The 20,332-nt window shown below is 37.8% G+C and overlaps 1 protein-coding gene across 4 annotated transcripts in view; it reads left to right on the forward strand.

Moving 5' to 3' along the window:
• The window catches only part of USP4 (ubiquitin specific peptidase 4), a 71,279-nt gene that overhangs the window by 49,572 nt on the left and 1,375 nt on the right, over positions 1 to 20,332 (forward strand). For 2 of the 4 annotated variants that reach the window (XM_020999014.2, XM_020999015.1), the window contains 5 exons: positions 12,335 to 12,571; positions 13,862 to 13,932; positions 14,304 to 14,422; positions 15,320 to 15,469; positions 19,254 to 19,357. In XM_020999014.2, the coding sequence (XP_020854673.1) occupies positions 12,335 to 12,571; positions 13,862 to 13,932; positions 14,304 to 14,422; positions 15,320 to 15,469; positions 19,254 to 19,357 (681 nt within the window). Of the gene's footprint in view, positions 1 to 12,334; positions 12,572 to 13,788; positions 13,933 to 14,303; positions 14,423 to 15,319; positions 15,470 to 19,253; positions 19,358 to 20,332 lie in introns of those variants that run through there. The other 2 variants (XM_020999017.2, XM_020999016.2) reach the window with 2 other exon arrangements.

A 20,332-nucleotide genomic window follows, 5' to 3' on the forward strand; every position in this document is an offset into this window, starting at 1 on the left:
GCCTCATGGCTACAGGTTCGCCACCCCTGCTATGAACCATGTTGTCCATGGGATTTTCTTGACAAAGATACTAGAGTGGCTTGCTATTTTCTTCTCCAGTGGGTTAAGACAAACTGAGGTTAAGTGACTTACCCAGGGTCACATGGCTAGTAAGTGTCTAAGGTCAGATTTGAACTCAGGTCTTCCTGACTTCAGGCCCAGCACTCTATCCACCAAGCCATCTAGCTGCCTCTTATCTAGGCTAGCAGTTAACAATAAATTGGATCAGTGGCCTCTCTCAATGACCAAAGACCACATGGTAGGGCTTACTAGCCTTCATATAGTTTTGGGAAGTACAAGAGAACAAAAAACAGGGACTAACATAGATGGAAAACAGTATGATTGGTAGCAGGGCTGACATTATCATGGGGCAGGGACATTATGATTGGTTATACTAAGAAAGGTGGGCTGGCATTCATGGGAGGCTAATTACTGCCCCTCCTGTTAGTTGAGGAATGTTCGTTTTATGGGACCCATCTATATCTTATGATCTTTGTTAGGGGACCAAAATTACTAGACTTCTTGTCTCTGTGGAAGAGATAAAAACTCCCCTAATTGCACAAGAGCACAAGGACAGATGACGTATCTTTTGGGGATGGTACCAAGTTAACTTGTGGAGCTTAAAGATAACAACTAAGTCCTGGAAGTATCCCAGGCATTACCAGGATGAGAGATAACTTTTCTTTTAATTATAACTTTAAATTAACTCAGAGGAAAATCTAAATTCCTGAGCTCAACTCAATGACATAGATAGCTTGCTTTAGGAATCAAAGTAGTAATTACTGATTTTGAAAATATATGTACCAAATGGCATAGCCTCAATTCTTTTTTTTTTAAAATTTAATTTTTTTTTTTTTTGCGAGACAATGGGGTGAAGTGATTTGTTCAGGGTCACACAGCTAGTAAGTGTCAAGTGTCTGAGGCCAGATTTAAACTCAGGTCTTCCTGAATCCAGGGCTGGTGCTCTATCCCACTGTGCCATCTAGCTGCCCCTAGCCTCTAAATTCTTAAAGGAAAGGTTAAATGAGTTGTAGGAAAAAATAGATGGCAAAATTATAATGGTGAGGACTTCAGTTTACCTTATCTTTGACCTAAATAAGTCAAGCCAAAAAATAAACAGATAATGCAATTTTAAAACAACAACAACAAAACAACTAGGTATGGTAGACTTCTGAAGAATATTGAATGGATATAGAAAGCATTCTACCTGTATTTCTACTGTTCATGTTACCTTCAAAATAATTGACCATATATTAGGACATAAAAATCTCACAAAACAGTGCTGGAAAAAAGAAATATTAAATGTGTCTTTTATTGACTATAATGCAACAAAAATTACATTTAATAAAGGACCTTTGAAATTAAGATTAAAAATTAATTGGAAATGAAATAACTAAATCCTAAATAATGCATGGGTAAAATATAGAAACAATAAGTTCCTCAAAGATAATGACAGGGAGGCAAGATTTGTGAGATGCAGCCAAAGCAGGACTTACATCTATAAAGTCTTTCATCAGTAAAAGAACAAATCAGCAAGTTGGGCATGCAACTAAAACATAATTAGAAAATCAAAAAGATTAAAAGTACCCAAAATAATACTAAAAAGAAGTCCCAAAAATCAAACGAAAATTTAACAAAATTGAAAGTTTTTTTAAAAAATTGAACTATTAAGTAAAACCAGGGGCTAGTCTTTTTAAGAATAAAAAATAATAAAGTATATAAGCCATCAGTTAATTTGATTAAGAAAAGGAGAAGGTAGAGGATATAGCCAAGATGGTAGAGTAATAGGAACGCACTTGGATTCTCTCAAATTCCCCAGCAAACCACTTTAACATGACACCTGAGATCTAATTGCGGAGTGGGAGAACTAACAAAAAGTCAGGGTGAAACCATTTTCTAGCCCAAGACAATTTAGTAGGTTGGCAGGAAAAGTCTATCTCACTGGGTGGTGTTTGGCCTCAAGAGCATAGCACAAACTGCCTTGGGTATCAGCAGCTTCTGGAACTCTCAGCCCACAGATGGTAGGAGGGTGTCTCACAAGTGGTCAGAAGAAGATTACAAGCAATCTTTTACTAGCACTGAGTGCACGACCCTGTTGCATTGCCCATGCACTATTCCAGGTCATAGTCCGAGGTCAAAATGGAATACTAACACACTAGTGCTTACAACTGTTGGGAAGCAGGAGCACTGGTCACAGTTCCAGGGCAAAGAGGAGAGCTTGTGATCACTAATGAGAGTAAGAGCCCTTGTTTCAAGCCCATTGCAGAGAAGAGTACTATCGCTTGCGGCCGCGGGGGAAGCAGGGGCCCTAGTTGTGGATTTGGTGTATAAAAGTGCTTGTGGAGGCTCATGGGCCAGAAGACAGGCCAGGAGAATAGTGACCACACCTCTCCTTAGATCATCTCACCTTAGAACTCAAAGCATTCAGGACCCCTAGAACTGGTTCTGAAAATAGGAACACAAAAAATCTGAAGTTTGGTACTGCCCTCTCAACCCCAGGAGCAGAGCCCAACTTTAACAAAAAGTCAAAAGTCAAGAAATAGGCTGGAAAAATGATCAAACAACAAAAAAAGAACCTGACCGTAGAAAGGTAACATGGAAATGAAAGATCAAGGAACGAATCCAGAAAAAGACAATGAAATCAAAGACGCTGTGTGCAAAGCCTCAAAGAAAAATGTGAATTGGACAGCACCCCAAAAAGACTACCTGGAATACCTGGAAGAGTTCAAAAAGGATTTTTAAAAAATCAAATAAGATAGTGGGGAAACTATGAGAAGAAATAAAAGTGATGCAAAGAACATATGAAATGAGAGTCAAAAACTTGTTGAAAGGGACACAAAAATACTTTAAAAAAAATCTTAGAAGTACAAAAGCTCACTGAAGAAAATAATTTCTTAAAAATTAGAATTGTGCAAGTAGAAGTTCATGACTTCATGAGACATCAAGAAATAATAAAACAAAATCAAAATTTTGAATGAAAAAAAAATAGAAGAGAATGGGAAATATTGGAAAAACAACCGACCTGGAAAATAGATTGAGGAGAGAGAATTTAAGAAAATTACTGGACTAACTGAAAGCCATGATCAAAAAAAGAGCTTAAACAGCATGTTTCCAGAAATTATTGGGGAAAACTGCCCTGATATCCTAGAACCAGAGAGTAAATAGAAATGGAAAGAATCTACCAATCACCTCCTAAAAGAATCCCAAAATGAAAAATCCCAATAATATTACAGGCAAATGCCAGAGCTTCCAGATTAAGAAGAAAATGCTGCAAACAGCCAGAAGCAAACAATTCAGATATTGTGAAACCATAGTCAGGATAATACAAGATCTAGCAGCTTCTATACAGTAAATCCACACAAATCATCAGCATTCACTGTTTGACAAAAATTGCTGGGAAAGCTAGAAAGCAATTTGGTAAAAGCTAGGTATAGTTTCTACGTCATTTCACACCACATATCAAGATAAGGTCAAAATGAGTATATAACTTAGACGTAAAGGGTGATATCATAAGCAGATTAGAGGAGCATGGATTATTTTACTTGTCAGATCTATGGATAAGGAAAGAATCTATGACCAAACAAGATATAGAGAGAATTATGTGATATAAAATGGATAATTTCGATTACATTGAATTAAAAAGATTTTGCACCAACAAAACCAGTGCAGCCAAGATTATAAGGAAAGCAGGAAACTGAGGCAAATTTTTTATAGCAAATGTCTGATAAAGGCTTCCTTTTCCATATATATATAATGTATACATGCACGCTCAAATACATATGTATTTTATATATAAACTGTACATAAAATTATTCTGTAGGTAGAATATACAGAATTATTCTATCTATAGAATGTATATATACTCAAATATGTAGAGAATGAGACATTTATAATAATGTGAGTCATTCCCCAGTAGGTAAATAGTCAAAGGATATAAACAGGAAGTTTCCAGAAGAAGAAATTAAAGTTATCTGTAGTTATATGAAAAATGCCCTAAATCACTATTGATTAGAGAAATGTAATTAGAACAACTCTGAGGTACCATCTTAAACCTATCAGATTGGCTAATGTGACAGAAAGGGAAAATAATAAATGTTTTAGAGTACGTGAGGAAAAAATCAGGACACTGACACATTTTTGGCGTTGTGAACTGATCCAAACATTTTGGAGAGCAATTTGGTACTATGCCTAAAGATCTATAAAACTATATAACCTTTGATCTAGCAATGCCATTACTAGGCCAAAGAGATCAAAGAAATGGAAAAAGGACCTGTTCACACAGAAATATTTATTGCAATTCTTTTTATGGTGGCAAAGAGTTAGAAATTGAGGTCAGATCCATCAATTGGGAACGGCTGAATCAGTTGTAATACATGATTGTGATAGAATACTATTGTGCTATAAGAAATAATGAGCAGGTTGCTTTCAGAAAAACCTGGAAAGACTTGCATGGGCTGATACAAAGTGAAAGTACTGTGTACAAAGGCACAGTCCTATTGTAAGATGATCAGCTGTGAATGACTTGGCTATTCCTCAGCAATACAGTGATCCAAGAGAGCTCTGAAGGATTTATGATGAAAAATGCTGTCCATCCCCAGAGAAAGAATTGATGGTGTCTGAATACAGATTGAAGCATACTTTTTTTTTTAACTTTATTTTTCTTGAGGGTTTTTTTGGTCTGTGTTTTCTTTCACAGTATGACTATTATGGAAATGTTTTACATGACTACACATGTATAACCTATATCGAATGCTTGCCTTCTCAGTGAAGGGGGTGGGGAGGAAAGAAGAGAGAGAATTTGGAACTCAGAGTTTTAAAAATGAATGTTAAAAATTGTTTTTACGTGTAACTGGAGAAAAATAAAATATTAAATTTAAAAATTAAAAAAAAATGAGCAGAATGGTTTCAGAAAAACCTGGAAAGATATGTATGAACTGATGCTGAGTGAAGTGAGCAGAACTAGGAGCTCAGAAATATTGCCTGATGATCAACTATAACTTAGCTATTCTCCGTAATACAGTGATCTAAGACAATACTGAAGGACTTGTGAAAAATGCTATTTGCTTTCAGAGACAGAACTGAAAGAGCCTGAATGCATATTGCAGCATACTTTTTCCCATAGTTTCTTTTTTTTTGGCTAGGCAATGGGGTTAAGTGACTTACCCAGGCTCACACAGCTAGTAAGTATTATGTGTCTGAGGCTGGATTTGAACTCAGGTCCTCCTGAATCCAGGGCTGGTGCTGTATCCACTGCACCACCTAGCTGCCCCATAAATGGTAATAAATATCCCAGAAGCTGGAGTCTTTGGATTTATCAAATAGTAGATTAGTATAGTCGTTGACTATTGTGTCTTGTATACCTAACCTGTCATTGTTTTTTTCTAGCTCTATAAAATAATTTTTTGGTAGTTTGATTGGTGTGGCACTGAGTAAGTAAATTAATTTAGGTAGAATTGTCATTTTTATTATATTAGCTTAGCCTAGCCATGAGCAACAGATATTTTTTTCAGTTATTTAGATCTGACTTTATTTGTGTGAAAAGTGTTTTGTAATTGTGTTCATATGGTTCCTGATTTGTGATGGAATATTATTGTGCTATAACAAATGATAAAGGGGGTGGTTTTAGGGAAACCTGGGAAGACTTATGTAAACTGTTGCAAAATGAAATTAATAAAACCAGGAGAAAAATCTATATAATAATATCAGTTTTTTTTTCTTTTTTAAAAAAATTGTTTTTCGTTGTCAACATTTACTTTTATAAGATTTTTGAGTTCTAAATTTTTACCCCTCCCTCCCCTTCCACCTCTCCAAGATGGCAAATAACATCAATATTGGGAAGATAATCAACTTTGAAAGACTTAGCAGCTCTGATCAGCACAATAAATAGCCAGCCATAGTTCCAAAAGACTCATGATTAAACAAGTGACCTACCTCCACATATAGAGCAGATGTATCAGAGTGAAAATTAATGCATGTTTTCTGTTCTTTTTTCTTTCTAGACATGACTAATGCATGAATTTGTTTTGCATGATTTTACGTATTTTTTAATGGGTTTTATTTTTCTTGCCTTAGTGTAGGAAGGGGACTTTGGAAGAAAATATAAAATAAAATTCAATTTAAGAAAAAAGATTAGCTGGAGGCAGATTGTGAAGGGCTTTAATTCCTGAACAGGGATTCATATTTTATCCCAGAGGCAATAAGGAGTCACTTGGAATAGATTGGAGAGGGGAAAGATTGAATGTAATTGAAGTTTATTGTAGTAGTCCAGACAAGAGATGATGGAGGTTTGAATTAAGAGTAGTTATAGTTTGAGTAGAGATTAGAAGAATGGATGTATAAAATTAACAGGACTTAGCAATGGATTGGCTATGGGGGATTTGAGTCAAAATTAAGAATCAAGGATAACTCTGGGGTTGAGATCTTAAATAAATGGAAAAATTGTGCTGTTCTTGAAACAAGGAAGTTAGGAGGAGGGACACGTTGTGCTTTGTTAGAATCATTTCTTTATTCCAGCCTCTTGAGGACTTTTTGATCATCCATTTTATTAACTTTCTTCCCTCCCAAGTTCATGTTGGGCTGTGGTGAAGGGGCTGACATTTGAACCTCATTCTAATCTGAATTGTTAAAAGATGGAAGGACACGTACACACACACACACACACAAATAAATTTTACTCAACAGAACAACTGGAGGGAAAGGGAAATTAATGTGGAAAGATAGTTTAAAGGAGAAATTATTCCTAAACAAAACAAAGAATATGCAAATATATGTATAGTCTTTTTGAGGTAGTATTTTGAGGTTCCCCACTATAATTTTGTTCTCTGTTTCTTCCTGTAACTCATTTAACTTCTTCTCTAAGAATTTGGATGCTATACTCCTTGACCTGATAGTTCTGAAATTTCACTACACTTTTCCTTGGAGTTTTGATTTTGGGATCTCTTTCAGGAAATGATTGGTGGAGTCTTTCAATGACTATTTTATCCTCTGATTCTAGGATATCAGGGCAGTGTTCTTTTGTGAGGCAATCGAGGTTAAATGTTTTTGATAATTTCTTGAATGATGATGTCTAGGCTCTTTTTTTTTTTTATTATGGCTTTTAGGTAGTCCAGTAATTCTTAAATTATCTTTCCTGTATCTATTTTTCAGGTTGTTTGGTTTTCCAATGAGTTATTTTATATTTCTTCTTTTGATTTTATTTGACTGATTCTTGATGTGTCATATAGTCATTAGCTTCCACTTGACCAATTCTAATTTTTAAGCAGTTTTTTCTTCAGTTAGCTTTTGTACCTCCTTTTCCATGTGGCCAATTCTACTTTTAAAGGAGTTGTTTTCTTCAGTGGTTTTTTTTTTCATTTGTTCAGTTCTATTTTTTTAAGGAATTGTTTTCTTCAGTCAGTTTTTGTGCTCCCTTTCCAAGCTGTTTACTGTCTTTTCATAATTCTCTTGCATAACTCTTATTTTTTTCCCACTTTTTTTCTATTTATCTTACTTGATTTTTAAAAATCGTTTTTGAGCTCTTCCAAGAGGACTTTTTCGGCTTGAGACCAATTCATCTTGCCCTTTGAGGCTTTGCATGTTGACATTTTGATGTTGTTGCCCTCTTCTGAGTTTGTGTTTTGTTCTTCCCTGTTGCCAAAATGTTTTTCTATTGTCAGGGCTCTTTTTTGTTTTTTACTCATTTTTAAAAGTTGACCTCTGCTTCTGGGGTACAGAGAGCAGTGTCTCAGACTTCTTGCACTGGGGGCCAGGGGTTTGGTCATTGGCTTTCTATGCCAGGCCCTCTGGGGCTGGCAGCTTGCTCACTACACAAAGGTGACGCAACCTCGTCATGCCTGTTGTGCCCTGGATTCCGTGGCTGGCAGTTTGCCTGATGTGCTGGGGCTGGAGGCCTCATAGCTAGCCTGCTGTGTCACTGACCTGCTGAGCCAGGACCAAGGGGCTTGATTGCTCATCTGTGCTGTTGCTAAGAGACTCCTGTTGGCTTGCCTAGACACTGCTTGTGCTGGACTGTGCTCCTCTTTTACCTGAGTGAGACAGACCTTTCCTGAAGTCCTTCTAAGCTATCTTGGGCTGGAAAATTGTTTCTCCCCATCTTTTTTGGATTTTGTCTCTCCTGAATTCTTTTAGAGGCTTGATTTGTTTCTGAGGGAAACTGGTAGAGCTCAGGCAACTTACTGGCTTGTCTCCACCATCTTGTCTCTGTCCCACTAGGCTCTTTTTTTTGTTCGTGGTATACAGATGACACAGTGATTCGTAAATGTTTTTCTCCTTGATCTGTTTGCTAGTTCAGTTATTTTTTTGCTGTGAGTTACTGTACATTTTTTTCTGCTCTTTCAGTCTTTTGACTTGGCCTTAAGGTTTCTTGTTGCCTCATGAAATCATTGGCTTCTGTTTGATCCATTTCAGTTTTCAGGGAGTTTGTTGTTTGGCCAGGTTTTTATATTTCTTGTGCTGACTTGCTGATGCCCTTTCCATTCCTTTCTTTCCATAGCTTTCATTACTTTCTATTTTTTTCCCCTTCAGTTACCCTCATTCCAGTTTATTGAAACATTTTAAATTCTTGGTGCCTTTCTTCCAGGAATTGTAGTTGAGTTTGTGCCCAAGCTGTGCTTTTCTCCAGGACATTGCTTGTAGATATTTTGTAGTCATTCTCCTCTTTTGCGTTTGTTTCTTGAGTGTCCTTGCTACTATAGTAATTCATTATGATGGGGTTCTTTTGTGTTTGGCACACTGCCTGGCCCATAGTTGATGCAATAATAATACTTGTTTTTTCCTCTTTCTCCTCTCACTCCCCTCCCATTCTGTTCTTCCAGCTTACTTCTTGACTTAAGGCTGTATGGGACTTTTGAAGGAAAGTTTAGGTTGGTCCTGTTGCTGCTTTCCTGGAGTATTGAGTGTTGTGTCATTTATTCCAGCATCTCAGGGACAGTCTAGGGATCCCAAAGTGGTCTGATCTAGGGCAAAGTCTGGCCTCCTAAGCTGAGCTCTGCCAGTTCCTGGTCTGGGTTTGAGTCTGAGCAAGAGTAGATTGCTTCTGAACTCAGCCTCTGTTAGCCTGCTGGAAAGTTTTGTTGGTTCATAGTGAAAGAAGGGTGGACTCTTCTTTGAGCTAGGATTCCTGCCTTGGTTATTCCTCTGCAAGCTAGACAAGATGCCAGAAAGGAACCCTGCTCTGAGCTTGAAGTCCAAGACTGCTGCTGACTTCTGAACTTCCCCCTTTCCCCATGCACAGCCCAAGGCCTCTCTCCCCAGGAATTCCACTGCCCTGTACAAGCTTTCTTTCACTCTGCCCCCATTCTGTGACCTGGAACTGTGTAGTGGGTGAAAAGCTTCTAGGTGGGACCTGTCCCTACCATAGGATGTTAGTCTAGGTCTGGGTTCTACCCTTGCCCTGGTGTTCAGCCTCTCCCTTTTGTGCCAACTTAGACTGATGGAAAAGTACCCTTTAAATCAGAGAAAGATTAAATTATGTTTAAAGTGGTTTAGTGTTGAGCTGCTGCAAGTGTGCATGGCTGCTAGCTGCTGGCTCTACCTTGTTCCGTAGGCCTTCTCTGTCTTCCTCTGTTGAGTGGGGCTGCACAGAGGGTTCAGTATGACTTTATGGGTGTCCCCATTAGCATTCAGTTTGGCACATTTTCTAGATCTGTTTGAAGGAGTGTTTGGAGGGAGCTCACTGTACTTTCTTGCTGCTCTGCTGTCTCAGTTCCACATCTGGGAGTGCCCCTCATTTAGAGAGAACCCTTGATGCTTCCTTCTTTTCATTTAAGAGCCTGGTTCTTGCTAAAGTTGGACCTGGAACTTTACTAATGCCAGTGGCTTCTAACTGTGGGAGCTTGTGCTGGCTCTCAGACCTTGTTTACGATAGGTAGTCCTTTGATGTTGTTCATTTTTACTGACTTTTCAAAATGATTCTCATGGCCTCCAAACTGTTCATTCGTTTCCTTGTGTCTTTCGTACCTTCTGCTTCTCATAACGTACTCCAGCCACTTGATTTGCATCACAGATGTAGAGTCAGCAGCCCTTTGGCTATACTGAAAGATGTAGATGGAAAGAAGCCCTGTTTTATATTCATCCCTCAATCTGACAATGAAACCTCAGGTGGCATTTGGTTTAGCCAGACAATTCCTCAGAAAGTCATGAACTGAGAAGCAAGAGACTCTGTTCTTGGAACTTTTTCCTTTCCGTTTCTGTAGGAAGAAGTCCCTGGCAGGTGACAGAGTCAGACTGATGGAATTTGTATTCTGATCTAAAGCTGTGAGCTTTTCTTTAGTACTTTTTACTTCACTATAGGGGGCCTCTGTACCTTCTTTTAAATCATAATTTTCTTCAAAGCAGATAAAAAACTCCTATTTATACAGAGCTTAAGTAAACAGAATTTTTTTTTCTCTCTTGGACAATGGAAAGTAGTTAGAAAGGGGTGCTGCCAGATCTAAAAGTACCTTTTAAGTCAGAGAAAGATTCAAGTATATTTAAAGTGGGTTAGTGTTGTTCATTTGTTTATTCTCATACTTTGATATCTCCACAGATGTCATCCTCCAGTGCCTTCCTGTGCTACGGAGGTGGCCCTTGCTTCTCATAGGTCATGTGGAACATAAGCTCTGGAAGATATTTTTGAGCTAGAAAACAGAGACTTTGAGCTTTGAGCTTTTCCTTAGGTAGCTTCAGACAGTTGGCCACCAGCCAATGATCTTTGAGGGCCACATCATGCTTTCAAAAGGTAGCAGCATGGTGTGGTACTGGGGTGGGCAACCTGCGGCCCTTTGACTGACTCCAAACTTCACAGAAGAGATCACCTTAATAAAAGGATTTGTTCCATAAAACTTGGACTCAGTCAAAAAGCCTCACTCAAGGACCTAGAAGGCCACATGTGGCAGGTTCCCCACCCCTGGTGTAGTAGATGGTATTGAAGTTGAAATCAGGAATACCTAGGTTTAAACTTCATCTTAGACAATTAGTAGCTGTATGAATATGGACAAAACACCCAACTTCTCAGAGCCTCAGTTTTGCTACTGGTAAAATGAGGGTAACAATACTTGTGTTACAGGACTGCCTGGGATTGTCATGAGGTTCAATCAAGCCAAGAGAAGATCTCCAATACAGAATATTTTATCTTTTCTGTAAAAGACAGAAAAAGACTTAAAAACCCTATATAAAATATCAGTTACTATTATTGTTACTAATATTATTATTACCAGTGAGTGCATGGAAGGCTTGTGATGTATATCAGTGGAGGAAGTAGCTCACAAGCAAGCAATCCTTGAAAAGGTGTGAATCTCTTCATTGGTGTACTCCTATGTGGTTGGTATTAATATCATCAGAATCTTTGATTTCCCTGCTATTCATGTTCTCTCTGTGTTTGTATGTATTTCTTTAATCTCTTTAATCAACAGTGAGGACTAGTTGCAGTGAGTGCCAGTGACTGCAGGGACTTATATATGACCAGAGAACCTTAGAAATAGGGGAGAGTCTACTTTGCTTCTGTTATGCTATGAAACTTAGCAAATTCATGCTCCTGTCTCTTAGACATAAGATTTATAGCACCTCTTGGACTCTGACTCATTAGCCAGGATACTTTGGCTAGGAAGAGATACAGCCCCATCTCTGAGTCTTAACATCCTTTATTTGTTTATAGATTTTTAGGACCTATTCAAAGTCAAATTAGTTTTTCTTCTTTGTGCATCAGCTCTTGCCTGGAAGTCATAGAATCAGACTGTCTAAGACTATTCCTCTCATTGTGTAGGTATAGATACTGAAGTCTCATGGGTCAAATGACCTTCCAAGGTGACATAGCTAATTACTGGCAAAGGTGGAACTGGAATCTAGGTTCTCTAATTCATAAAACACAAATTCATTGAATGATGTATATGTACGTTTCTTTTCTGCCAGTTAATTTTACTTGTGCTGTGTGCCATGCACATAGACGGAAGCATTGTTGCTTGATAGAAGGAACACTGACTTGGCATTGAATCTTATGAGGCAGGATTGAGTTCTGGATCTGGCTTTGTGACCTTGGACAGGTTTTTCTTCCTTTCTGGGCCTTAGCCTCCTTATCTGTAAAATGATTGTAATAGTATCTGCCATATCTGCTTCATAGGCCTGGTAGGAAGACCAGATGAAAATGAATTTAGAAAAGTCAGATGGTATTTAAACCTAAGGCATTAGATTTGCTTTTATGTGCAGGTAAATATTATGAAAAATAGCCCTAGTAGTGATTTTTAGACATGATTCTTCAAATAAAAAATTTTTAAAAGCATCTAAAGTATTGAAGCTAGACTTCATTTTTCATTTGTATCAGGAGAAGAAGAAATGGAACACCAAGATGAAAGCAAAAGACAAGCTACGGAAACAGAGACCTGTTCATCAGAAGACCGTGTGGAACATGAATTGGGAAATGAGTCCTGTCAGAATGTCCCGAAGAGAGGCAAAGGCCAGAACTGCAAAAAAAGGCTTTTCACCTTCAGCCTGGTGAATTCCTATGGCACCACTGACATCAATTCTCTTGCAGCAGATGGGAAACTCCTTAAACTGAACTGTAAGCATTTTCTCTATACTTTTAGAACTGATTTAATATCAGATGTCAGTTTATTTGTAGATCTGAATACTGATGAAAAATACTCTGTGTGTGTGTCTGTGTCTGTGTATTTCACAATAAATAGTGAAGATACAGCATAAACTTGACTAAATAAAGGAACATCTAGGAGAATGTCCACAGAGCTTATCTATCTCTTGGCTAAGACACAGCCCAGGTTTGAATCCAGGGTCTCTTACTATCTGTGTGACTTTGTATTATTTCCCCTCTTTTGGTGTCAGTTTCCTTGTCTGTAAAATGAGGAGGTGGACTAGACAATTTTAAGGTCTCTTTTAGCTCTAAATTCTATGACCCTCGCACTTAACTGCCAAGGACCACAAAGAAGAATCTCTCTCGCCTCTACATATAATTATTCCCCAGTAAGAGAAGGAACAAGTCACGATCTCTGTGTTAGCACCGTCTTTCTTCCAATGTTTGGATATTTTCTAAGGAAATTGCTCCTGTTTCATTTGAGGAAAAAGTTTCATAGTGTAATTTTTCTCCTACAAGGATATTCACAAGATACGGCCTGTTTGAAAAACAATTCTGATTGGTCATATGACTTAGTAATAAGAATGCTAATCTGGGTCCCTGTACTTTTTACATGATTGCTAAATGAGTGAACAACTGGGACGACATAGATAACCAGAGATGAGTACATAGGAAACAAGTGCTGATTTGCAGAGCCCTTGAGAGAGTATTTATAGAACCATTAGTAACATGAATTGTGGGTGAGGGAAAACATCAGTTGACATATCTGTCTTATTTTCTTCATCTGTGGAATGATACAATACTTGCATTACCCTCCTCACAGTGTTATTTTGCTAAAAGCACTCTGTAAGCTTCAAATTACTATAGAATCATGTTTTTTTATAAAAAGAGAAATGGACCAGGAGTATTGTGGCCTTTGAGGTTATTTTATGAGTATCTGCTTGGCATGCATGTATAAACTGCCGTCCACTTATACTAGTCAGACATTTTGGTTTTTCATGCAGAAAATATGAAGACCTGGACAAACCTTTAGAAAGGGATGTTCAGAGCGATGAGAAAGCTCCCTGCTTTGAGGGATTTAAGGGCAGGCCAGAGCGGGAGGGGTCTGTTTTAAGAAATTTCAGGGAGTAGCTGGTGCCAAAGTTAGATCTTGACTTTGATCCTTCTCTGTTTTCCCATCACCTGGAAAGCAGCCACCCAAGCAGCCTCTTCTCTTGCTGGCCAGTGAGCAGGGAATGGAAATCTTGTCCTTCTCTTCCACAGCTCGTTCCACAGTTGCCGTTGATTGGGACACCGAAACCCGGTGTCTTCATTACGATGAACAAGAATCAGAGGTAGGTAATTTAGTTTGCCTAACTGATAATGTCATTTTAGAATAGATTTCCCAGGCTTTGTGCCATAGATGTTGGAATAAGAAGCTGAGGTAGAGCAGTTAGGGTTTGGAAAAGAGCTTTTCATCTTTGAATAATGGTATGATTGCCATCACAATTGAAATGAAAGTGCCACAACTCAATACTTTTTCACATCGGACAGCATATTAAATGTGGATTTCAAATTGAGGATGAAAAAAAAGCACAATGTCAAAATTTCTGCAGTGCATTCCATTAAACCTGAAAAGGAAAATATATTGCCTTGTCTGATTGGAGTTTCTTTTTGACTCTGGAGAACCTTGTGGTACCAAACTTAACCATTGTGTTTTTAATAGGCTTGTGATAAACATAGCAGTATGCTCCAGCCTCAGAAGAAGAAGAAAACAACAGTGGCCCTCCGAGATTGCATAGAGCTCTTCACTACCATGGAAACCCTTGGGGAGCATGATCCCTGGTTAGTGGTTCATTGAGCAAATGTGTATAGGAAGGACTACAGAGAGAGTAGTGTGCAGCATGTGTGTGGCCACTTGTGCATGTGTGTGCGCGCGTGTATGTGTGCATGCATAGCACTATCCACTAACATCTGATGCTTCATTATGGCATGCTGATAATCTTAGGCATGATGGCAGAGGGTAAACTCTTGCAAATCCTGCCGAGACAGAGCTACCTATGTACGTGGTAGTCTAAAGACCAGCCTCACAGACCTTAGAACAGTTTATCTCTAGATTGGCTATGGGGTGGTCGATGAATGTTTAGGCTGAAGCAGTTCATGAAGGCTATTTGTTAAGGTGTATCAAGGTTAGTCTGTGTCATTGGAGGGGATACCCACATTTCTTAAAACCATAGCCATTGTATTCATCAATGAACTATTCAAATAATTTTTTCTTTTACACTGGGTGTCTGAAAAATCACTTCCTGGCAAGTAATGTTTTCTGTACTAATTGGTTGTGTTTTCCAGAGTTGGAAATAGCAAAATTATTACTCTTCATGTGGCACTGAAGTAATGCTTTATGCACTACAGACAACTTGGTTCTGGAGCTGAGAAGAACTACTAAAGGGAATCTGCCAATATTCCTGATATATAAAAGATCTTAGTTCCTTTAGCTGTTTCCTGACATTTCTCTGTTCTGTACTTAATCTGTGTGTGGAGTGGATATAGTGAGTGCTTTGAGGCCCTCAGAGGGCATATATGTGGAGGTGTGGGGGACCAGTGACCTTCACTGTTGTAAAGAAAAGGTTGCGACTATGGTAGTAACTGAAAGTTCGTCTGAATACTCGCCTGATAAAGTCAGTTTGGCTCTACAGCCGTCTAGTGATGTTAGTTAAATGAGCATATTTATTCCCTCTTCAGGTACTGTCCTAACTGTAAAAAACATCAACAGGCCACAAAGAAATTTGACTTGTGGTCCTTGCCAAAAATATTAGTGGTTCATCTCAAGCGATTTTCATACAACAGATACTGGAGGGATAAACTTGACACAGTGGTTGAATTTCCAATAAGGTAGGATTCTTTAATATCTATCTCAAGCAAAATCACAGTCATATAGGAAATCCTGCAGCAGTACTGTTGGGCAAAGGACTTTGGCTCCAAAGTATTGCCGTTGTATGGCCTACAGTTAGAACCAGTTCATTTTTGTGTAAAGGTGTCTTTAGCTGTGACTGTAATTGAATTATACTTTCACCTGCCATTACAGAACCTCTATATCCAGGAAATTGTTAGACATCTTTTTTTTCTTCTACTTTTTCTTTTTGGCTGGTACAATCACAATGGAATACCTGAGGCATAAAAAGTGTCACCTGACTAAGACACTGAGATCTGAGCTCAGGTTTCTAGTTCCCCATTCTTTTATTTTGACTCACTATAATAATAATCACATATCACATTTATCTAGAACTTGAAAGTTTATAAAGCATTCCTCATCATAATTCTGTAAGGGGAGGTAGTATAAGTACTTTACCTCCATTTTACAAATGTGGAAAATGAAACCCAAAAGAGGAAATAATTTTCCCATGGTCTTATTTGAACCTAGTTCTTACTGATTTATCAATATGGACATTTTACTCATTTGGGAGGGACATAGTTCCAAATTTCTTTCCAGAATGGTTATACCAATTCATAGTTCCAAATTTCTTTCCAGAATGGTTATACCAATTCATAGCTCCAACAGTATATGTTAATGTGCCTACTTTCCCAAAACCCTTTTGGTATTTATCTTTTTTTAAATATAGATCTTTGACAGTCTAATGGGTGTGAGATGGAATTTCCAAGTTGCTTTAATTTATATTTCTCCAATTAGTGATTTGTAGGATTTTTTTTTTCACATTGATAGCTTGGATTTCTTCCTTTGAAAGCTGTCCGTATCATTTGATTGTTTTATCAGTTAAGGAATGTCACTTGTTCTGAATAATTTGAATCCATCTGTATCCTGGATCTGAGATATTTAAAAAAAATTTTTTTTAAATTCTGAACTGAAAGCACCAAAAAAAGGAGTATTTTCTTACAAACAACAGGGCACAAAATAGAGAATGGTATATGAATCTCCGTTTCATATGGCTTAATTTTTTTAAAGTATATAATAAAATCCCACACATTGTTTTTTTGTTTCTTCTGAATTTCCCTTCTATGTATTTTAAAAACTGTTCTTTAACCTTTCTTTTTTTCATCATTACTGATTTCTCACACACACCCCTAGTCTCTCCCTCCCCCTCAATAAAAAACAAGAAAGGAAAAAACCTTGTAGCGAATAAGTATAGTCAAGGAAAACAAATTCATGCAGTGGCAATGTCCGAAATTTCATCTCATTCTGCATCCTGAGTCCCTCACCTCTTCCTTAGGAGACTGGGGTTGTTAGTGTGCTTCATCATCAGTTCTTTGGAAAAATACTTGGTCATTGTTTTAATCAGACTTCTCAGGTATTTCAAAGTTGTCTTCCTTTATAGTGTTGTTTCCCTTGTTTAAGTTGTTTTCCTAGTTCTGCTCACTTCAGTCTGAATCAGTTACTACTACCCAGGATTTTCTGAAATTTTTTTTCTTCATTTTTTATAGTACAGTATTATTCTGTTATATACCACAAGCAAAGAACTAGAGTCTAAGATGATACCCCAATTTTATGAGCACTGCCTTAGATTCTAGTTCTTTGCTTTTCTTTTTCCCCCTTTTAATTCCCTCCTTAAGATCAAGTGTCTCTCCTTCTGAATTATCTTTATCCCTAGTATCCCTTACCCACTCTACCCCCCCATTACTTTATCTCTACTTGTTTCCCAGTTACGCTTGATGTATTTCTACAAGTATATCTGTGTGTTTGTGTTTTCAACTATCCTTTGTCCTTTTCATATAAGGGCAAGGTTCATCTGATGCCCACATTCCTCTATGTTTTCCTCTGTCTTTGTATATACTCCTGATATACCCCAATTATGAGAAGTAGCAAGTTCCACCTTCTTCCTCCTTTCTATATTAGTTATCCTCTTTACCCTCTCTTTTCTTTGTACCCTTAAAACCCTCAGAACAGGAGTCGTCTCCCCACAGGTCCTCTGGTTTTCTTATTTTGAAATTTCCTTAATACCCTTAGAAGACATTAAGGCACTGAAGGGATACTTGTTTTTTTATCCCCTTACTTGAATATTAGCACTACATTATCATATAACTTCTTCCAGTTGCTTAAATAAATTTATCATTCTTGGTTTCTTGTTGCATTTCAGAGTTCTTGCTCAGCACTAGTCTTTTCATCAGAAATATTTGAAAGTCCTCTGTTTTATTAAAGGTCCGTTTTTCCCCCTCCATAGGCTCATAGTCAGCTTTGCACTGTAAGTTATTCTTGTTTTTCATTCCTTTCAGTTGTGTTCAACTCTTCATGACCCCCAGCTATGCTATTTGCTTTTTTGGAACATTGTATTCTAAGATCTCTTCTTTAATCTAGTAGCTACCAGGTCTTGTGTGATCCTGCTTGTGGTTCCTTGGTACTTAGAAGTGCTTTTTGGATACTTATTTTTTCTGTAATATGATAGTTCTGGGTTTTGGTTATGACATTCCTGGGACAACTTCTTATGGGATTTCTTTCAAGGAGTTTGGTTTTCAGAGATACCATTGATTTTTAAATTATGTCTGCTTGACTTGTTTTCCAGGCTGGTTGTTGATAGCAGATATCTTATATTTTCTTTCTTTTTTTTTCTTCAGTCTTTTGATTTTTATCTAATATTTCTTGCTTCTTGTGGAGTCATTGATTTCCATTTGGTCTCTTCTGATTTTCAGAGAATCTCTTATTTGGGTAAGGCTTACCATTTTCTCCTTCCAATTCTTTTCCTCCAGAGATTGTATTTCATTTTTTATATCTTGCTTTATTTCTTCTAGCTGTTTTTATAGTCCTTATGGAAAATCCAGTTTTTCCTTTGAGTCTCTGCTTACAGTTGTAAGTTACTTGTTCTTTCTTTTCTCTGGTTTTGTACCTGGCTCACTCTTTCACTTTTGGATGAGATAGTCATCCTTGCTTGGTCTTCCCCTTGATTCCTGCACAGACCTCCTCTTTCTGGGTTTAGTCCCCTCTGGATCTCTGTGGTTCAGAAGTCTAGTTCTTCAGGACATTCTATGACATCTCAGGACTGGACCTTGGAGCCTGTAGTCCCTATGGTGCTGTGGTCTGAGCCGCTAACACACTGTCCTACTTGCTTTTGTCCCCAGGGCTTCCAAGGATCTGGTACTTTTGCTGCCTTGGCACACAGAGCTTTGTAGGTTACATATGTCTCTGGCTTGTTTCTCTTCATGCTGGGAGAGCTGGTGTTCGCTTGGCTTTGCTAGTGGTCCCCTTTCTTATTTCCTGTCAGCTTCTTTGTACAGTTCTTTGGTAGAAGAAGTTACTGAAGTTTCTTATTAGATTTCTTGATTATTATTTAGTGTGGTGAATTTCGGGTTTTTGCTGAGGGATGTACATGGGAGCTGCCTCCCTTTAGACAGCCATTTTATCCAGATACAATTTTTTGCAGTTTTTTCCCCCAGCTATTTCCCTTCTAATTTTAACTGCAGTTTTTGTTTGTGTAAAACATAAAAAACATTTTGTAGTCAAAATTGTCCATTTTATATTCTGTAATCTTCTATCTCTATCCCTTGTTTGGACATGAACTCTTCCCTTATCTATAAATCTTATTTCTAACTTGCTCCTCTAATTTGTTAATGATGTGACTTTTCATATCTGAAGCTTGGTATATGGTGAAATATTGATATATACCAAATATCTGCCAGATTTTACCTGTAATTTCACATACTTACGGGATGCCTTATATATTGTCTTCAGAGACTTGCATATGTCTGAATTTGTGTGTGACCCGGCAGCTGGCCCTTATGTCTATGACCTCATTGCAGTATCCAATCATTATGGAGCCATGGGTGTGGGCCACTGTAAGTACCAAATTCCATGTCATTCTCTAATTTTTCAGTTTTGTTATATCAGCAAATTTTAATTGAACACTTCCTATATTCATGTACTATATTAGGTGTTCTGTGGGTTACACTGAAGTATTACATAATTTCTGCCTTTCAGATCTTACAGTCAAATTGTGGAGACAGGGTGTGTGTACGTGTATACACACACACACACACACACACACACAGAGAAAGAGAGGAGGTATTAGGATGAATGCCAGATGAAGTCCAGCAGTAAATACTTTGAGTATAGAGGAAGGGGAGGGATTGCTTTCATCTAGGGTACTTAGGCACAGCTTCACAAAGGAGGTCAGTATTTCAATGGAGAGATAAAAGGGGTCATCCCAGGCCAGAAAAATGTCATTGGTAAAGACACTGAGGTAGGAAAGTATAAGGATATTTGTACCATTTTGTTTAGAGTAGGGCTTCTTGACCCCCTTTTTGCTTTTTGACCCCTTTTTCACTAGCATTAGAATTGGTGTTGTGTGGCCTGAGGTCATGCACAATGCTAAGTGTGCATGCTTTGTGTTCAGAAAAAGTTGATCAATGCAACACAGGCTAGCATGGCCAGAAACACCTTGAGTTCATTACTCGTTTGATTTTTAATTAATTTTTGGTTATTCTGTGATCAGAAATCTTTTACCATTGCCAAGTTTTTTGCCACCACATATGGGATTGAGATCCACTGCTTTAGAGAAGTATAATGAATGGATATGGTTTGAGAGAGGGTAAGTTGTAGGTGGCTTTAGATTAATAAGTTTAGAAAAGATTAATCTGATAGTATGCCACTGGAGATGAGGATACCAGCTAAGAGAAGTCTGTTGTAGTTCATTTTTGAGGAATTTAGGAACCTGAGCTAAGGTTTGGTTGTTAGAATAGAAATCATCGTCTCTTAAGTGAGATCCTTCATCATTAAAAGTCAAGGAATTCAATATGCTCCATTTGGATTTG

This window comes from Phascolarctos cinereus, unplaced genomic scaffold (genome assembly GCF_003287225.1).
Source record: "Phascolarctos cinereus isolate Bilbo 61053 unplaced genomic scaffold, phaCin_HiC Scaffold_4;HRSCAF=312, whole genome shotgun sequence".
Taxonomy (NCBI): Eukaryota; Metazoa; Chordata; class Mammalia; order Diprotodontia; family Phascolarctidae; genus Phascolarctos; species Phascolarctos cinereus.